The sequence below is a fragment of the Nansenia antarctica genome (genome assembly GCF_963989245.1).
Source record: "Nansenia antarctica genome assembly, chromosome: 1".
Classification (NCBI taxonomy): Eukaryota; Metazoa; Chordata; class Actinopteri; order Argentiniformes; family Microstomatidae; genus Nansenia; species Nansenia antarctica.
This window is the reverse complement of record NC_137674.1, coordinates 49,685,690-49,701,779: the sequence shown is the minus strand read 5'-3', so window position 1 is coordinate 49,701,779 and position 16,090 is coordinate 49,685,690. Positions and strand designations below refer to the sequence as shown.

Genomic DNA, 16,090 nt, shown 5'->3' with positions numbered 1-16,090 from the left:
AGATCATGGAAATGAATAAAAATACATGGATGTTAGTGTTCGTGTTTAATCATAACTGTTGCAAAATATTTATATATATATATATATATATATATTTTTTTTTAAATAAAGTTTTTAGCTTAGATTTAAATATTTGTATGGTTTGGGCTGTTTGATTTCTTCAGGGAGTTTGTTCCAGGAGCATGCGGCATAGTGACTGAAAGCTGCTGCACCGTGTTTTGTTTTCACTCTTGGAATGATTAGCTGATTAGTCTCAGCTGACCTTTGGGGCCTTGCTGGAATATAGGGTGGGAGGAGATCTGATATGTATTTTGGTCCAAGACCATTTTGTGATTTGTATACAATTAGTAGACAAGAATGAATACTTTGAATTCAATTCCCTGAGAGACTCGTAGCCAATGTAGAGATCTCAGGATTGGTGTAATGTGTTCAAACTTCTTCGTTCACACACACACTGTGACACACACACACACACACACACACACACACACACACACACACACACACACACACACACACATGAAAAGCAAGGCTGATTTGGATAAACTGTCTGTTGCAGCTTCACATTTGCCCATGGGAATGTCTGGGCTTGTAGCTGTTGCACTTCACTGCTCAGGTTACTGCTGTTGTGTCTCCCCCTAACTGTTTAGATGGTTTACAGTATCTTTCAAAGGTCATTACACATGTTGCATCATAGTATACAGTACACATGATACAGTCTGTTGTGCTTTCAACTGCAGTTTTTTTGAGAGGGTCAGACAAAGTATACCGTTAGGTAGAAGGAGATGTCATATGAACAGCTTCTACCTCCACACTGTCAGGCTACTGAACCACCACTGCTGCCTAGCTTCATACTGCCCACTTGGACTTTAAGGACAAACAATCATTGACAGTCATGCTTTGACATTCACCACCACAATGCTTTTATTTTTGATATTGTTCATAGGTTGATGTTGTTTTAATATTGTTTATATTGTATTTCTAAGAGCTGCCCATGTTTTAAGAATTTCTCTGAACTATAGTAGGTAGTGTAATACATACAGTAATGCATACAGCAAGCCAGATAGCATTGCATGTAACAGGCATACACAGTAGACAGGCACTATTTGATTATGTTATGCAAAGTGACATAGTGCTGAGGGGTGTCAATATTTGAAATGTCACTTTGGCTCATTTGCTGTAGGTTTTCCAAGCAAACAAGGTAATCCAAGCCTGGAGCGCAGAGGTCTTTGAGCAATAGCAGTCATAATAGTGTACTTTGTAGACGCCCATTGTACAGGATTTTGATCAGCATATCATTGGAACATTATCCTGGTGATGTTTAACTGTAACTTAACAACTGTAACCACTGGTAACACTGTTTGAGCACTGACCACTAAACTAAACATATCTGGTTACAGCTATGGTTCTCATCTAGATGCTAATGTTACTGCTTTTACTGAAACTATCAGCATTAGTGGAGTCAGAGTTGCTAAAAGAAAACGGTTTGAGAACCACCGGTTCATGCTAGCTTCATAGCAGTTGTTAACAATTCCTTTAGCCAGTTGAGAGCCCTGTTGGTTACCTTATACACACAGCTCAGGGCAATAACATTTTCAGTGTTGTGTGAAGCAACACCTGGAAACAACACTGACTGAGTATGACTGAGTATACAGTTGAAGTCAGAAGTTTACATACACTTAGATTGAAGTCATTAAAACACATTTTTACACACACACACACACACACACACACACACACACTGTTGTGTTAATGACCTAAGTTCTACTGTAGATGAGGTAGCCCTTACAGGGATGCAGGAGTACAATGTGTGTCATTTATACTCTCACACACGGCATCACAGGCTTATGTGGTTTTAATGGGTTTCCCGTGTAAAGATGACACATTACCACCCTCTTTACCTTTGTTGTACTCTACACTACCTCCAGTACGGTGGTGTCATGGTGATGATTAATTTGCTGGGGTCTTTTCCTGTGTGATTCCAGGGTATGTTAAACCAGAGGAGAGGAGCACGGTCTGAGTTCAAGAGGCATTAGTGTGCTGGAGGTACGAGCTCCGTTTACCTCGTGACACGTCAAACGTAGGAGACCAGTAGGAGATCAGTAGTGCTGCGCTGTGAGGAAGCCACTCCACAGATTTCATGTTAACAAACTATGGCAAGTCGGTTAGGACATCTACTTTGCTAAATGCCAAAAATGTAAATGTACTTTGTGCATGACACAAGTAATTGTTTACAGACCAATTGTTTCTCTTATAATTTATTATATCACAATTCCAGTGGGTGAGAAGTTGAGATACATTACGTTGACTGTGCCTTTAAACAGCTTGGAAAATTCTGGAAAGTGATGTCATGGCTTGAGAAGCTTCTGAAGCTTTTGACATCGTTTGAGTCAATTGGAGGTGAACCTGTAGATGTGTTTTCAGGCCTACCTTCAAACTCAGTGCCTCTTTGCTTGACATCATCATGGGAAAAAATCTAAAGAAATTCTGGACCTCTGGTCTGGTTCATCCTTGGGGGCCTGAAGGTACCACGCTCATCTGCACAACCAATAGAACGCAAGTATAAACACCATGGGACTACGCCGCCGTCATACCGCTCAGGAAGGAGATGCGTTCTGTCTCTCTGTCTCCTGCAAAAAGTGATTTAGACTATGGTATGCAACTGCATATTGGATACTTCTCCCATCTTACTTTTTGGATAAATGTCCTCTGATCTGATTAAACAAACATTTAAATGTTTGGCCATAATGACCATCGTAATGTTTGGATGAAAAAGGGGGAGGCTTGCAAGCCGAAGAACACCATCCCAACCATGAAGCACGGGGGACTGGTGCACTTCACAAAATAGATGGCATCATGAGGAAGGAAATGTGGATATATTGAAGCAACATCTCAATACATTAGCCAGGAAGTTAAAGCTTGGTCGCCAATGGGTCTTCCAAATGGACAATGACCCTAAGCATACCTTCCAAAGTTGTGGCAAAATGGCTTATGGACAACAAAGTAATGGAGTGGCCATCACAAAGCCCTGACCTCGATCCGATTAAAAATGTGTGGGTAGAAGTGAAAAAGCATGTGTGGTCGCCCTGGGGTGGTCCAGTGGTCTAGCACCACGGTCTACAGTGCACACATATGCCCATGTCGGCATGGGTTCGAATCCGGCCAATGCCCTGCTGACATGCCCTCTCTCCCTTACTTTCCTGTCCTGTCTGTCTTCACTATGCCTGTCCAATAAAATAAAAAATTAAAATAATGAAGCATGTGTGAGCAAGGAGGCCTACAAGCCTGTCTCAGTTACACCAGTTGGCTCAAAATTCCACCAACTTATTGTGGGAAGCCTGTGAAAGGCTACCCGAAATGTTTGACTAAGTTAAACAATTTAAAGGCAATGCTACCAAATACTAACTAAATGTAGGTAAACTGCTGACCCCCTGAGAATGTGATGAAAGAAATAAAAGGATTAAATGTCAGGAATTGTGGAAAAACTGACTTTAAATGTATTTGGTGTGTGTGTGTGTGTGTGTATGTGTGTGGGTGTGTGGGTGTGTGTGTGTATGTGTGTGGGTGGGTGTGTGTGTGTGTGCGTGTGTGTGTGTGTATGTGGGTGTGTGTATGGTGTGTGTGTGCGTGTGTGTGTGTATGTGTGTGGGTATGTGTGTGTGTATGTGTGTGTGTGTGTGCGTGTGTGTGTGTGTGTGTGTGTGTGTGTGTGTGTGCGTGTGTGTGTGTGTGTGTGAGAGACAGTGGGGGGCGGGGGGAGGACCATGCGGGCCGGCCGTACCCTCACTGTCTCAGGGTGTTTGCACTGTAAGCACTGAGAGCAGCATGATAACATCTACACCAGGCCTCAGCAAAACACAACTCAACTCATCTGGTTCAGCGCTCCGCTCGCCATGTCTGTTCGTCTCATATCCTCTTGTCCCCCATCCAAAACGTAGAGTCATACAGTATGTTTCCAATCTTGTTGGTTCATATCTTGTAAAAAAAAAAGAAAAAAAAGAATGGTTCATCTCTCATGTTTGATGAGTGTTATGAGTCTGATCTTGGTACAGGCACAGTTGCTTAGTTCAAATATTTAAAAGAAGAGTAATCATTAGTATTAATACTGCCATACAGTGTTTACTTAACAACAGCTATACAGTACATTAGTGTATATGTCATGTATAAGACATAAGATTTCCTCAGCTCAGCATATGCTAGGCTCTGCTGAGACAAGTGCTTACAAGCCTCTGAAAGAGGGATTGGATTTGCATGTGATTTCCATGATATCCTGGTTAGAAGTGCCTGGAGTGTGTCGTGGCGTGGGACGGCAACACACCAACTGCCAGCCAGCTATTCCAGGATGAAGGAGGGGGACTAGGGGGATGTTAGTTGGAATAGGATACATCCATCCACTCTCCATACAAAACAGCCGTATCCCACTAAACAAACAGATAGGCCTCATGCATTCTAGAAGGCTGCCACTGCAAACTGTTGAGAACCACAGACGTACCCGGTGGAGAGACTGATGTCTGTTTATTTCAGATTTTAAAAAAGATAACAAGATCACAACATTTATTTGGGCTGTTGGCTACTCAACCGACTCAAGCCAAATCAATTCCCATTGACAGTCTGTGAACATGTATTTGATGGGTATCAGTATCAGCTGTGTAACCGTCAAATCTTTTAGACATACTTTTACTTTGTTATACATCAAATAGTTTGTCGATTTTATCATGTGTCTCATTCTACGGATGTAGCTTTATTTGCCCTACAGTATATTCTCTATAGTCACGTCACACAGCAAAGGCCCCTCGAACTGTGTGTCTCTTGTGAGTCTCTTCACCATACAACATGACATCATCTCTTAGCCTCAGGGTACTGAGCACCCAACCTAATTATCATACGGGTTGTAGCACTTGGGTGTAAGTTCACTTATGTTGCCACGGACGTATTAATGGGAGAAATGGAAAGTGTTCATGAGAACAGAAAAGCTCACCTGTCTCTGTTGCTTCCTAAATATTCTTATAGACTTAGTCTTCATATAACACTATTTGAAGTTGGAGTAAAGTTACTGCTAAGCTCTGTCACTGTGATCTTATTCAATAATAGGGTAATCTATAGAAATGATTCAACTAATTGTTCCAACTATACTTTCCTCTTTGGCGTTAGCATTAGTAAGTGCTGGGTTTGATGTTGTGTACATCAAACGAAAACATCCAAGAATTTATCGTTTCTCAAGAGGGTCTTAAACGTACACTGTAGGTTGGTCCTATTGGTTGTTTTTGACCAGACTGTTATCTGTTTGCCCCTATGCTTTGACTCGGCATGCTCTGTTGAGTCAGCTCTCTGCGTATCTGGAGACCGTGATCCGGCCAGGGTGATATTCCCTCCTGCCTGTATTCCTGCCTCCTGACTTCATCCCGTGTCCTGACTGCAAACAACAAAGCTCCCAGGAGAAGCAGGTGTTCTTCCAACGGGATAGGCAGAAAAAAAACAGAACAGGACACAGGAGGGGGAGAGAGAGAGAGGGAGGGAGGGGGGGGGGGGGGGGCAGGCCTATTTGTTTGCTACTCAGGGTCCCTGTCACAGCGTGTTGGGATAAACTTCTCCCTGATAGCATCTTTCCAACCCACTCTGACGACTCAGGAGAAACGGCTGTTTATTTTCCCTCTTGTGTTTCTTTTTTTTGCCTCTGATCTATATAAAGATGTTATTACAATTTTTATAAAGCAGGATTACAATTTTGGGATTAAAATGTGAGCCAGCAGTGAGATATACCGTATCTTCTCTGTGTTTTGTAAACCCCCCATGTTATAGATAAAATGTACCACAGTATGGGATGGAAGAAGGTTACTGACCTATACTAGGCTATTATAGAGAATATGATAATAAGAGAACTACAGTCATACACACCCTAGTCTATACAATATCATACATACGATCATATACAAGCTCATACACACTATCGTTGTGACAGTGGTATACATGATACATGTATTATAATAAGATAGTTGGATTGTGTGACTTCTAATCACTTTCTGTCCAGTTACTTTATGGTGGGGTCTAATACTAGTGTATAACCAACTGTAATTAAGTCACAGTTCCAGTAAGTCCTTTGTGTGCATGCTAATAATATCCTATCACCATCTAAGCAATTGGAGATTATGTACACTGATTTGCCTGCTATTTGCCTGCAGTTGTCATCCAGGTATCTATCACTTGAGTGGATGTAAACACAGTATCTATTATGCACTGACAATCTTGTGGTGCAGTGTGTTTCTCTATAGATATCCCAAGTCAAAGTTAATGCAAATCACGCCTGCAGGCAATCCTGCTGCTTAGTGTTTCAGTGTATTTAAGTTGGGTTCTGTCAACTCTGTAGGTTCCTGGGATTGGTGGCCACAGGCATACTTGCACAGAAGCTAATGTTGAGCATAAAGACTAAACTAAATATAATATAAAACATGTTGTTGTAAATCATTTAGAGTTTCATTGATTTTGTGTTGCCTAAACTCTAGACCTAATTGATATAGGCTATGTTTCATTGAACTGTCCCCCTTTCAGGAGTTGGTTATATCAGAATGTCATCGTCCCATAATCAATGAATGCTCACTTTATCAGATTGATGCTACTTTGATAAGCATTTGCTCTTGCATCTTGACATTTTACTTGAAAATAATTGAATGCTATGACAATGTTAAAATCACACTTCCAATCGTCAACTCGCCTACTGTGCCTGTCTCTGATTCATCTGCCTGCTCCTGGCACCAAGCCCACAGGAGGACCAATCATAAGTACAAACAAACGTTATTGACTATTAGGCCCCGCCTCTCACTGCATTGTAATCCAATCCGATGCCCTGTCACAGGTAAAACCGGCCTCAAATTCTCACTATATCCCCAAAAGCGAGAAAAGCCGACAAAACCCGTTCTTTCACCAGACACCTTTGCCGTGGCCCTCATCCCGCGTCGTGATTGAGTTTTTCAGGTAGGCTAAAGAAGACGGATCGGATTTACAGTACCAACTAGAAAGTCCAGTTCCACCAACCGAGATGTCACAGGAGCATGACAAGTAAGTGTTTTCAGTCACCACTGGAAGTCCAGCAGAACCAACGTGTTGATATCATAACTACGTTTTGGTACAAAATGACCTTCCTATTTTGGAGAGTTTTTCAAGGTATTTTACCTGGCGCAGGTGGATTTCTACGCAGGTCCCAACATACTGTGGGAAAGTTGACTTTCTGCCTGCCTGCCAAACAGAGTGTGCTATGATTCAGTCTGATCATGTACCGTGTGTGGGACCGTGAGAGAGCCGCGTAGGGCTCAGCCTACCTGCGCTGTTCCACCTGTCAGGTTACAGGTGTTACAGGTGGATCTCTCCACCTGTCGTGCGAGTTGAGGCGCCAGCGCTCCAAGTAACGTTTCACCGTCCCGTGTTATTGATGGGCGGTTTATTGTTTGTTTTTGCTTCCAATTATGTGAATATAGCCTACTTAGTTTTGTTTGTTTAACAAACGTGTGCTGAGTCGCCTCCGCATGCATTTGAATAGACATAGGTACAACTGGGAAGGCTTTATCCTTTGCCAAGCTCATGTTTTGATAGCCTTGTTTTTTTGCTTTTCGAATTCATTGAAATTGTGTGTGTGCCATAAGTTATTTTAGCATTGGAAAATATTATTTAATTGATGCGTAGGCTATCTCAAGGTGAACATGATTTATTTTGATCGACAAAATCAGCAGTTATTATTGAAATATGTTCTCAAGAGAATGATGATGTGTGACAGTATTTAAGTTTTTGAGGGCAATGACAAGGAGAATGTTGACTTCAGTGAAATCGTACACCTGTTAGGCGTTGGCCCCTATAGTCACAGGAACAATGTCAGCAAGCTCTCTGTAGTCCGTTTAGAGACCAGTCACTGGAGTTGATCATCTGTTTTGACAGAATCATTTATTTGATTGAGATTATACAATTTGGGAGCATTTGAAGTGTATAATAGGGATTTCAGAAATAATACTAACTATTCAATGTAAAGAAGGCCGGTCTAGATAAGTCTAAATCTACGAAATTATTATTTTTTAAAAAAGGAACAAAACAATATTTGTAAATTATAGTCCAGTTATCAAATGTGTATATCAAGTGATAGCATTTTGTTCCAACATGTTCCTCTTTTGTTTTAACAGTGTGTTACATGCCCTCTACGTTTTATTGGCAATATTGGCAAATCTATCGGGTTGCAAATCCCTAACGTTCAACATCGATATTTTGTGAATGAAACAATTAGATATTGGATTACTAATAATCAGTTAACGTCGATTCAGAAGAAAAGTAGTGTTTGTTGTAGTAACTCAGCTCGGAAACCACAAACCTTTTGTTCTGTGCGTGTTGATGTCACTTTGAATGGTTTCAAGTGAATTTATTTGAAGAGGAAAATGATTAGGTTATGATAAATTACATTTTCCAATATTGCCTTTTCCACTTCCACTTCCACTTGTCTTTAGGCTGTATTTTATTATGAGAGATAAAAGGGAATTGTTGTTTTTTCAGGCTAAGACCCAGGTATAGAAAAAAATGAGCCTATAAAATCACCTTTCAGATGTTGTTGTAGGAGGCCTCTGATGCAGAAATTAAAGTGTTTTCAAAATGTTTACGTTTTAGTATTTTTTATTTAGTATATTTAATTATGAACTCATGAATTATGATAATTCGTTTTTGAATTATGAACTAAAATCCCTTCCTGTATTTGGTGTGCATGAGAGGGAGGTAAATGCCCGTCAACTCATAAGAGAGTTTGTGAGTTTTAGTGAGTGAAAAGTAATGTAATAGTAACTCAAGTAATGAGTTGCTGTGATAATAATTATTTAGAATTTTGACCATTGTGAGGGTAAAGAATAGGACCTATTGACTATGTAAATGTGGTTTTAAATGTGATGTTGTAATATTGCAACAGGGGGCCTTACAGGGTTAGAAGACAAATACATGAAGAATTAAAGATGGCCACAGACCAGCTTTATTGGGGTGTAAACACGACAGTCAGACACGGCAATATTGGTAGTTTGCAGTTGCAATATTTTCTCCTAGTTGAATTGAATTTATTCTGCATTTAGAGTTCCTGTTGAGATCGTTGTCTGTATCTCATCTCAATGTATTGTCAATGGAATGGAATGGAAATACTGATATGTTTAGATTCTATATATAAAAGAGACCATGGTCTCAAGGTAATTTCCCCAGTATAAATAAAGGATAAATAAAAATAAAAATAGTACCTTGAAGAACGTGTGTGGCCTACAACATACATTTACACAATATGCCACAATTCACACTGAGATAGACAGAGAAGGACTCCATATACCCAACTGTTCCCTGCTCCATGTACAATTGGCCTACAGTTTGCTTATAAGCACTATTAGAAGACATCCCCTGTAGTCTACAGAGAACACAGTCTCTTTGCTCTGATTGGTCTACTCCTGACTTTGGGCATGTTGTCAGTTGAGATTTGCGCAATGATGATGACGGTGGTGATGATGAGGATGATGATGATGAAGAAGACAACGTCATAACGACAACAACATTAACAGAGTGGAACGTTGTGATTGTTCTGGAACAGGTTTTACTAAAGAAACATAAGCTCAGTGGTATAAACTCTGGAATGTGGCCGTCGATCCTGCTCGATCACAGATAACCAATGGGAAACGCTCAGCCGAGAGGTGTCTGTCTGTCTGTCTTACTGGAAGAGCCAGTCTAGCGTCTTCTCTCCGGACGCCGTAATCAGTGCTGAGATTTGTTGCACAATCCAGTAGCTTTGACAGCAGCAAGTTCTGGAAAAAAGAAAGAGCCTGTTGTTCATTGTTGATCTCTTCCAACCTGTTTGTCCATTAGGAACATGACTGTGATTGTAGCTCACAGCTTTGTTTATTTGCATGAAGTCAGGCTAGCTTAGCATCATCAGGCTAAGCTGACTCTCTGAGGTGGTGAATAGTGAAACAGTGAAACAGGCCCAGAAATGAACAACTCTGTTTGTCACCCATAGTTGTCAACAGTTGACATAGGGGGTCCCTTCCTGTCTGTGCATAATACACTGTGTACTGTCACCTTTTCCATGATACATACACATATTGCAGAACCACAATATTATGTAACCACTCCTAACTTCTTTCTCTCTCTCTCTCTCACTCTCTCTGTTCTCTCTTTTTTTCTCTCCATCTCTCTGGTCTCTCTCTGTCTCTGCTCTCTGGTCTCTCTGGTCTCTCTCCCTCTCCCTCTCTCTCTCTCAGTAAGCGGGCGGTCCTGGTTCTGCAGAATGACCCCAGCTACAGTCAGCGCCGGCCCTTCACCAACGAGGACGAGGCGTGGAAGTCTTTCCTGGAAAACCCCCTGACGGCCGCCACCAAGGCCATGATGAGCATCAACGGAGACGAGGACAGCGCCGCTGCTCTGGGCCTGCTGTACGACTACTATAAGGTAACACCATCACACCCTAGGCCCATGGCCTGCTCTTCGATTATCATGACGACTGCCAATGAACTAGATTACTTTTCCTGCTACGACTGGTGGATTGGTGATTCACTTTCTTAGTCAAATGTATTGATTGTAAGTCGCTTTGGAATAAGGCGTCCGCTAAATGCCCAAAATGTAAATGTCAATGTAAAACTAACTAACTCGTCTTTTTTTCCTAAAATATAACACTACATGCTACAAGGCTAAAAGCTTGTCCAGCTTGAGCGCTCATACAGTATAGCGTCTGTGCAACAGACACAGCTCATGTTCAGTGGTTGTGGTAACTGAGACAGACGCTAGGCTATTGGATGTGGTCCGACTGACAGCGGCTGTGTTTACCTTGTCCAGGTGCCTCGGGAGAAGAGAACAATATCCCAGACCAAAACAGATGCACTGGGCTCTGATGTGGATCCGAACAAAAGGTAACATCCCTTTTAAAAAAGGGAAAAATCACCACAGTGTGTGTGTGAGGCATATTTACCACTTATTTTCTTTTACAGTACTGTACTGTATAGGTCTCTTGTGATATCTCCTATTGACCCAGTGATGATATCCCCCTGGTTCTGTCCTGTTCTCCAGACACCAGTTGACTCCTCTACTGGAGACGTCCATGGTGTCGGTGGAGAACCGGATCCAGGTCCTGAAAGGGCCCTTCAACATCGTCCTCCCCAACCAGCTGTGTCAGGACAAGAGGGTCCCCTTCCCGTCCCCGGACACCACCGTCACGGTGTCCATCGCCACCGCCATGCCCAACTACCCCCCCGTCAAGACCGAGACCCCCTCCCACGGCTTCACCGTCACCGTGCCCAACCACTGCGCCAGCGAGCCGGACAGCCACGTGGTCTTCGAACGCCACAGCCAACTCGCCCACACCCACAGCCACAGCCACAGCCACAGTCACCACAACCACAGCCACAACAACCACAACCACAACCACAACCACAACCACAGCCAGTTCAGCCCCAACAACCAGTCCCGCACCCCCGACTCCACCTTCTCAGAGACCTTCAAGGACGGTTCCCAGGAGGTTAGTAGGGATCTAATACCCCCCCGCACACCCCTCCCTATACAACCCCTACTAACACCTCCCCACTAACCCCCCCCCCCCCCCCCCTACACCCCACTCTCAGATCTCTCTCCTCAGACAATGCCTCCTTCACCTGATCCCTCGACGGTGACGGTGGGCTCGGCCTTTCCCTGGTATTATTTGGACATGCCAAAATAGCGGCTAGCGTGTTATTATGCCATTGTCTGGCCAACACAATAAAGTGCTGTACCTTTCTCCTACAATAGCCAAAGCCCTTTCTCTCACTTCTTTCTCTGTATTTAACCTGCAGGGGGATTACCTTCGAAAGGGATAACCCAACAAACAAAAAAACCTTTTAACACTGGGAGCACTGGAGGGAGGGAGGGATAGAGGGAGGGAGGGAGGGAAAGGAAGGGAAATGGTTTGTTTCCTCTTTGCTGTGAGGGAGAGGGTAAGTGGGAGAGAGACAGGGGCAGAGAGGGAGAGTGAGGGAGAAAGAGAGAGAGAGAGGGGGGGGAGTGCTACCTTGTTGTGGATGCGTGTCTAAAGCCGGGCCCTCTCTCTGGTTCTCGCCCTCTCTTTGTGTACCACAGGTGTTCTCGTTCCCAGGGGATCTCCAGTTACGCATGGCCTCCATCACGCCAGAGGACTACAGCGCGTTTGACACTGTGCCGGGGTAAGCCCACGCCCGCCGGCCGGTCGGCCGCCTCACACCGCCATCGAGCCCTGATACAAGACTCCAGAGACTGGCCTCATTGACTCAAGTCACCAGGGAGTCACTAGAGTCCCCCCCCAGTGTTAAAGACACAATGCCAACACAATGTTATCACGGGGCTCTCTAGTGTCAACACAGTGATTTTGGGTTATGAGCCACAGTACAGTACAGTAACAGCGAATGTTACTGGTGAATGTGGCTCACAAACCACCACACACTATGATTCAAAGATGGGAAATATGAAATGGAGTGGTGTTGTTGTTTTTTATTTACCGATAGTTATTTTGTTGATTCTAGGAATAATTTTGATTACACCCTGGAGGCGTCGAAGTCGCTCCGTCAGAAGACAGGGGATGGTACCATGACGTACCTCAACAAGGGCCAGTTCTACCCCATCAGTCTGAGGGAGATGGACACCAGCAAAGTCCTGCACCACCCCATCACCAAAGTGCGGGTAAGAAGAACCAACAAGGCTAGCATCATTGTTCAAGTACATTTTGGGCCCTAATTTGCATATAAACTTGGGGCAAAGTCAGCTAGCTTTACGTTAATATTTCAAATAGACGCATTGAGAAATAATCCAGTGTGAGTTCAGATTCTAGTTCGAGTTATGGAGTCTAGCATTTCCATGATATGCAATGCATTTCCAGACTTTTAAGTAAAACATTTGTTTTAAATTGTTAAAATCAAGCTTCAATAAAAAAATCATGCTGTGAGTTGTAAGGTATTTTCGCTGTATTCAACATTATTTGCTGAATCAAATTGGGGACCGTAGAATGTTATGGTGATTGATTGTCTTGTTCAATAGATTATGTCAACAGACTTCCATGATGCCTGTAAATATAATGAGTGTGTTGTCCGTATCCCAGAGTGTGGTGATGGTGGTGTTCGGGGAGGAGAAGTGCAGGGATGACCAGCTGAAACACTGGAAGTACTGGCACTCCAGACAGCACACAGCCAAGCAGAGGTGTCTCGACATCGGTAAGATCTCCTGTTAGCTTACACAGTACACAGACACACACGCACACACGCACACACACACACACACACACACACACACACTACCCCTATCCTTACCATTAAACCCGCTCTAGCTCACCGACTCATCAATCAAAGATTTGATATGGAAACACATTCAGGTCCAGTCTGAGTTGTTTTAAGTAGAAAGGTTCGTTGAATGCATGAGTCAGCTTGAGTCGAATGGATGAGCAAAGCTCCAAACTTTATCATCTATCATTCTACCCATGATCTATTCTACTGACTTTTTACTGTGTTATAAGTGTGTTATAACTCTTGTTAGTCTGGAGCCTGAAGTCGAAAGGTTTTCCAGTTGAGCTGAATGTGTAAGCATGCCAAGCTAAATAGGTTTAGAGCGTCAAATGTTCTACCTGTTATCTACCGATGTTCCTCTCTCCTCCCACCATTCTGTACCTTCCCTGACCTGAAGTCATTGGTGTGATTCTCTGTTGTGCCACCATCACCCTCCCTCCCTCCATGTCCTCCTGCTGGTCACATGCCTGTCACAGTCTCAGCCACAGTACTAGTAGTAACACCAGAGAGGATTGGTTGAATCCTAACGAGTCGCTTTAGAACAGTACATGTGATTGGATGGAGAGGGGAGGAGGAGGGGCGGTGAAGTGGGTGGTTTTGGACAGGGTCAATTACACTTTTTGTTTACCGTCTCTAAACTGTGGGTTGAATGCTGGCTCCTTGCAAGGACAATACAGCAGCTTAATACTCTAAGGGTAGGTAGACTGATCAATCTTACTTACTGGCTGTGGAAAAGGACAGCTTAGCTATGCATGACAGAGGACAGGGTGAGTCTGATGGAAGGACTGTAGGGGAAAGGTGTATGTGTTTGTGTGTGTGTGTGTGTGTGTGTGTGTGTGTGTGTGTGTGTGTGTGTGTGTGCGTGTGTGTGTGTGTGTGTGTGTGTGTGTGTGTGTGTGTGTGTGTGTGCATGTGTGCTCCCTCCTGCTTGCTTGGACCTAAGGTGTCACTATGCACTAGGGTTAGTGGTGACCTGGCCTAGGGGATAGTGAATTGGACTGGACTGGTGATCAGAAGGTCATGAGTTCAAATCCCACCTGGTAACACCACCACTGCTGTGCCCTTGGGTAAGGCACTTAGCCCCAAATGACTCCAGGGAGACTGTCTCTAATTGGAAGTGGCTTTGGATAAAAGTGTCTGCTAAATGGTTAAATGTAATGTACCATGCCCATCTGAACATTAGGCTGTCGTTGTTGGTGGTTGGTCAAGACAGTGGCCCACAGTAGGGGAGAGAGATTGGGATTGGTTGGAAACTTAAGATGGGAGGTGAAAACAACACCAAATAGGGGGCTTTTGTTTCCCCCGCACCTTTCATGAGGACACAAAGCTTTCTTGTTTATCAAACATCTAAGATGTGGGATTTGGGCTATCTAGGGTGTGAACAGATATGTTCTCAGGGGTTGGTATCCAAAGAGAACTGCTGAGCTGAGCTGCATCCAAGTGTGTTATTGAGATCCCTCCAGAGTCTGAGTCATTCCTGTCCACAGACCCACTACTCCTTCCTTTAATCAAACACCCTCTGCCTCCTTCCACCTCCCCCAATCCCTCCACTTTGTTCATAACTTAGCCAGAACTACTACTTTCCCCTGTTCATAGAAAGCCCTTCTACTCTACGAGTCTGTCAGTGTTTGCTTCAACCTGGACCCACAGTATTTACACTGCTGACTCTCCCCACTATGTCTGCTGTCTGTCATTCACAGCCGACTACAAGGAGAGCTTCAACACCATCAGCAACATCGAGGAGATCTCTTACAACGCCATCTCCTTCACCTGGGACATCAACGAGGAGGCGAAGGTGAGACAGGAGTCTACTTTTTCAGTACCACGCCCTCTCTGAGTCAGATGTGTGTGTCACAGTGGTATTAGGTGAGCCCCAGACAAAGGGTGCGTTCGTCAATTCGCTCTGGAAATCTGATCAGCACTCATGGAATGCCTCTTGTCCAATCAAATGACTTTGCCGCTCTATGACATTGAACCCAATGTGCGTTCCGGCGCTCTCAGAGCGCAGTCAACGTCAACGTCAAAAGTCTGGGGCGTCAAAAGTCTGTAAGAGACTTGACTAAGAACAAATGCATATTTGAATTGTAATTCTGTGAAAAGAAGAATTAAAAAACGGACCTCGGTTCAAAGATAGTATGTGACGGTATAGATGTAGTTTTCCAGTTCAAGTATGATATGTTGTTTCTTGAGGGTTAGACTTACACACAGCTTCCTTATCTTAAAATACACCCACACAACTACCAACGTTTAAATATAGACCGTTCCTCCTGCAAAGGTCAGACGTGTTTTGGTCGTGAGCGAAAAAGGTGTCAAGTGATGCCAACCAATTAGTCAGGATTATCAAGGGTTTTTGTTCATTGTTTCGTCTAAACGGCCATTATGAAAAAGTGGTCCTCCAGGTTTTGGGTGGAGGAATAAAGGTGTTTATTGTCTCTGAGGAGGTTTTTTCCAGTGTGCTCAGTGCTGCTCGGTTGCGTAGAGACCATGGAAGAGACAGGTCGGCGGCAGAAACAAAGTCGCCCCCCTCTTACTTACGTACATGTGTGTTTGTCTGCCGTTGAGGCGTCATACATTCCCGACTCGTTCTACCTGTCACCCCCTATTGTGGTCTAAAGTGATGCTTGACATAGAGATTGGCCTTCGGGCCAGACGTGGCCAACAATGGGAGCTGGAATGAGGAAGTACGGCAGGGGGGGATGACAACTGGGTTTGACAGCCAGTGATGGAATCCTGCCTGACTGGTACCAGGTGACAGCTCAGGGGAGAAGATAATCCACCCTTCCTGACCAGTTTGTTCAGTTGTGACAGATCGCTTCTCCCTC

General features: G+C 43.7%; 1 protein-coding gene across 1 annotated transcript in view; it reads left to right on the top strand.

Moving 5' to 3' along the window:
• Positions 1-7,033: 7,033 nt before the first annotated feature.
• grhl1 (grainyhead-like transcription factor 1) overlaps positions 7,034-16,090 on the top strand; it is a gene marked incomplete at both ends in the record, with an annotated part of 22,589 nt that continues 13,532 nt past the window's right edge. The window contains 9 exons of the mRNA XM_080523733.1: positions 7,034-7,053; positions 10,254-10,440; positions 10,825-10,898; positions 11,056-11,372; positions 11,406-11,503; positions 12,097-12,179; positions 12,516-12,672; positions 13,088-13,199; positions 14,969-15,063. Coding sequence (XP_080379859.1) covers positions 7,034-7,053; positions 10,254-10,440; positions 10,825-10,898; positions 11,056-11,372; positions 11,406-11,503; positions 12,097-12,179; positions 12,516-12,672; positions 13,088-13,199; positions 14,969-15,063 — 1,143 coding nt within the window. The remainder of the gene's footprint in view (positions 7,054-10,253; positions 10,441-10,824; positions 10,899-11,055; positions 11,373-11,405; positions 11,504-12,096; positions 12,180-12,515; positions 12,673-13,087; positions 13,200-14,968; positions 15,064-16,090) is intronic.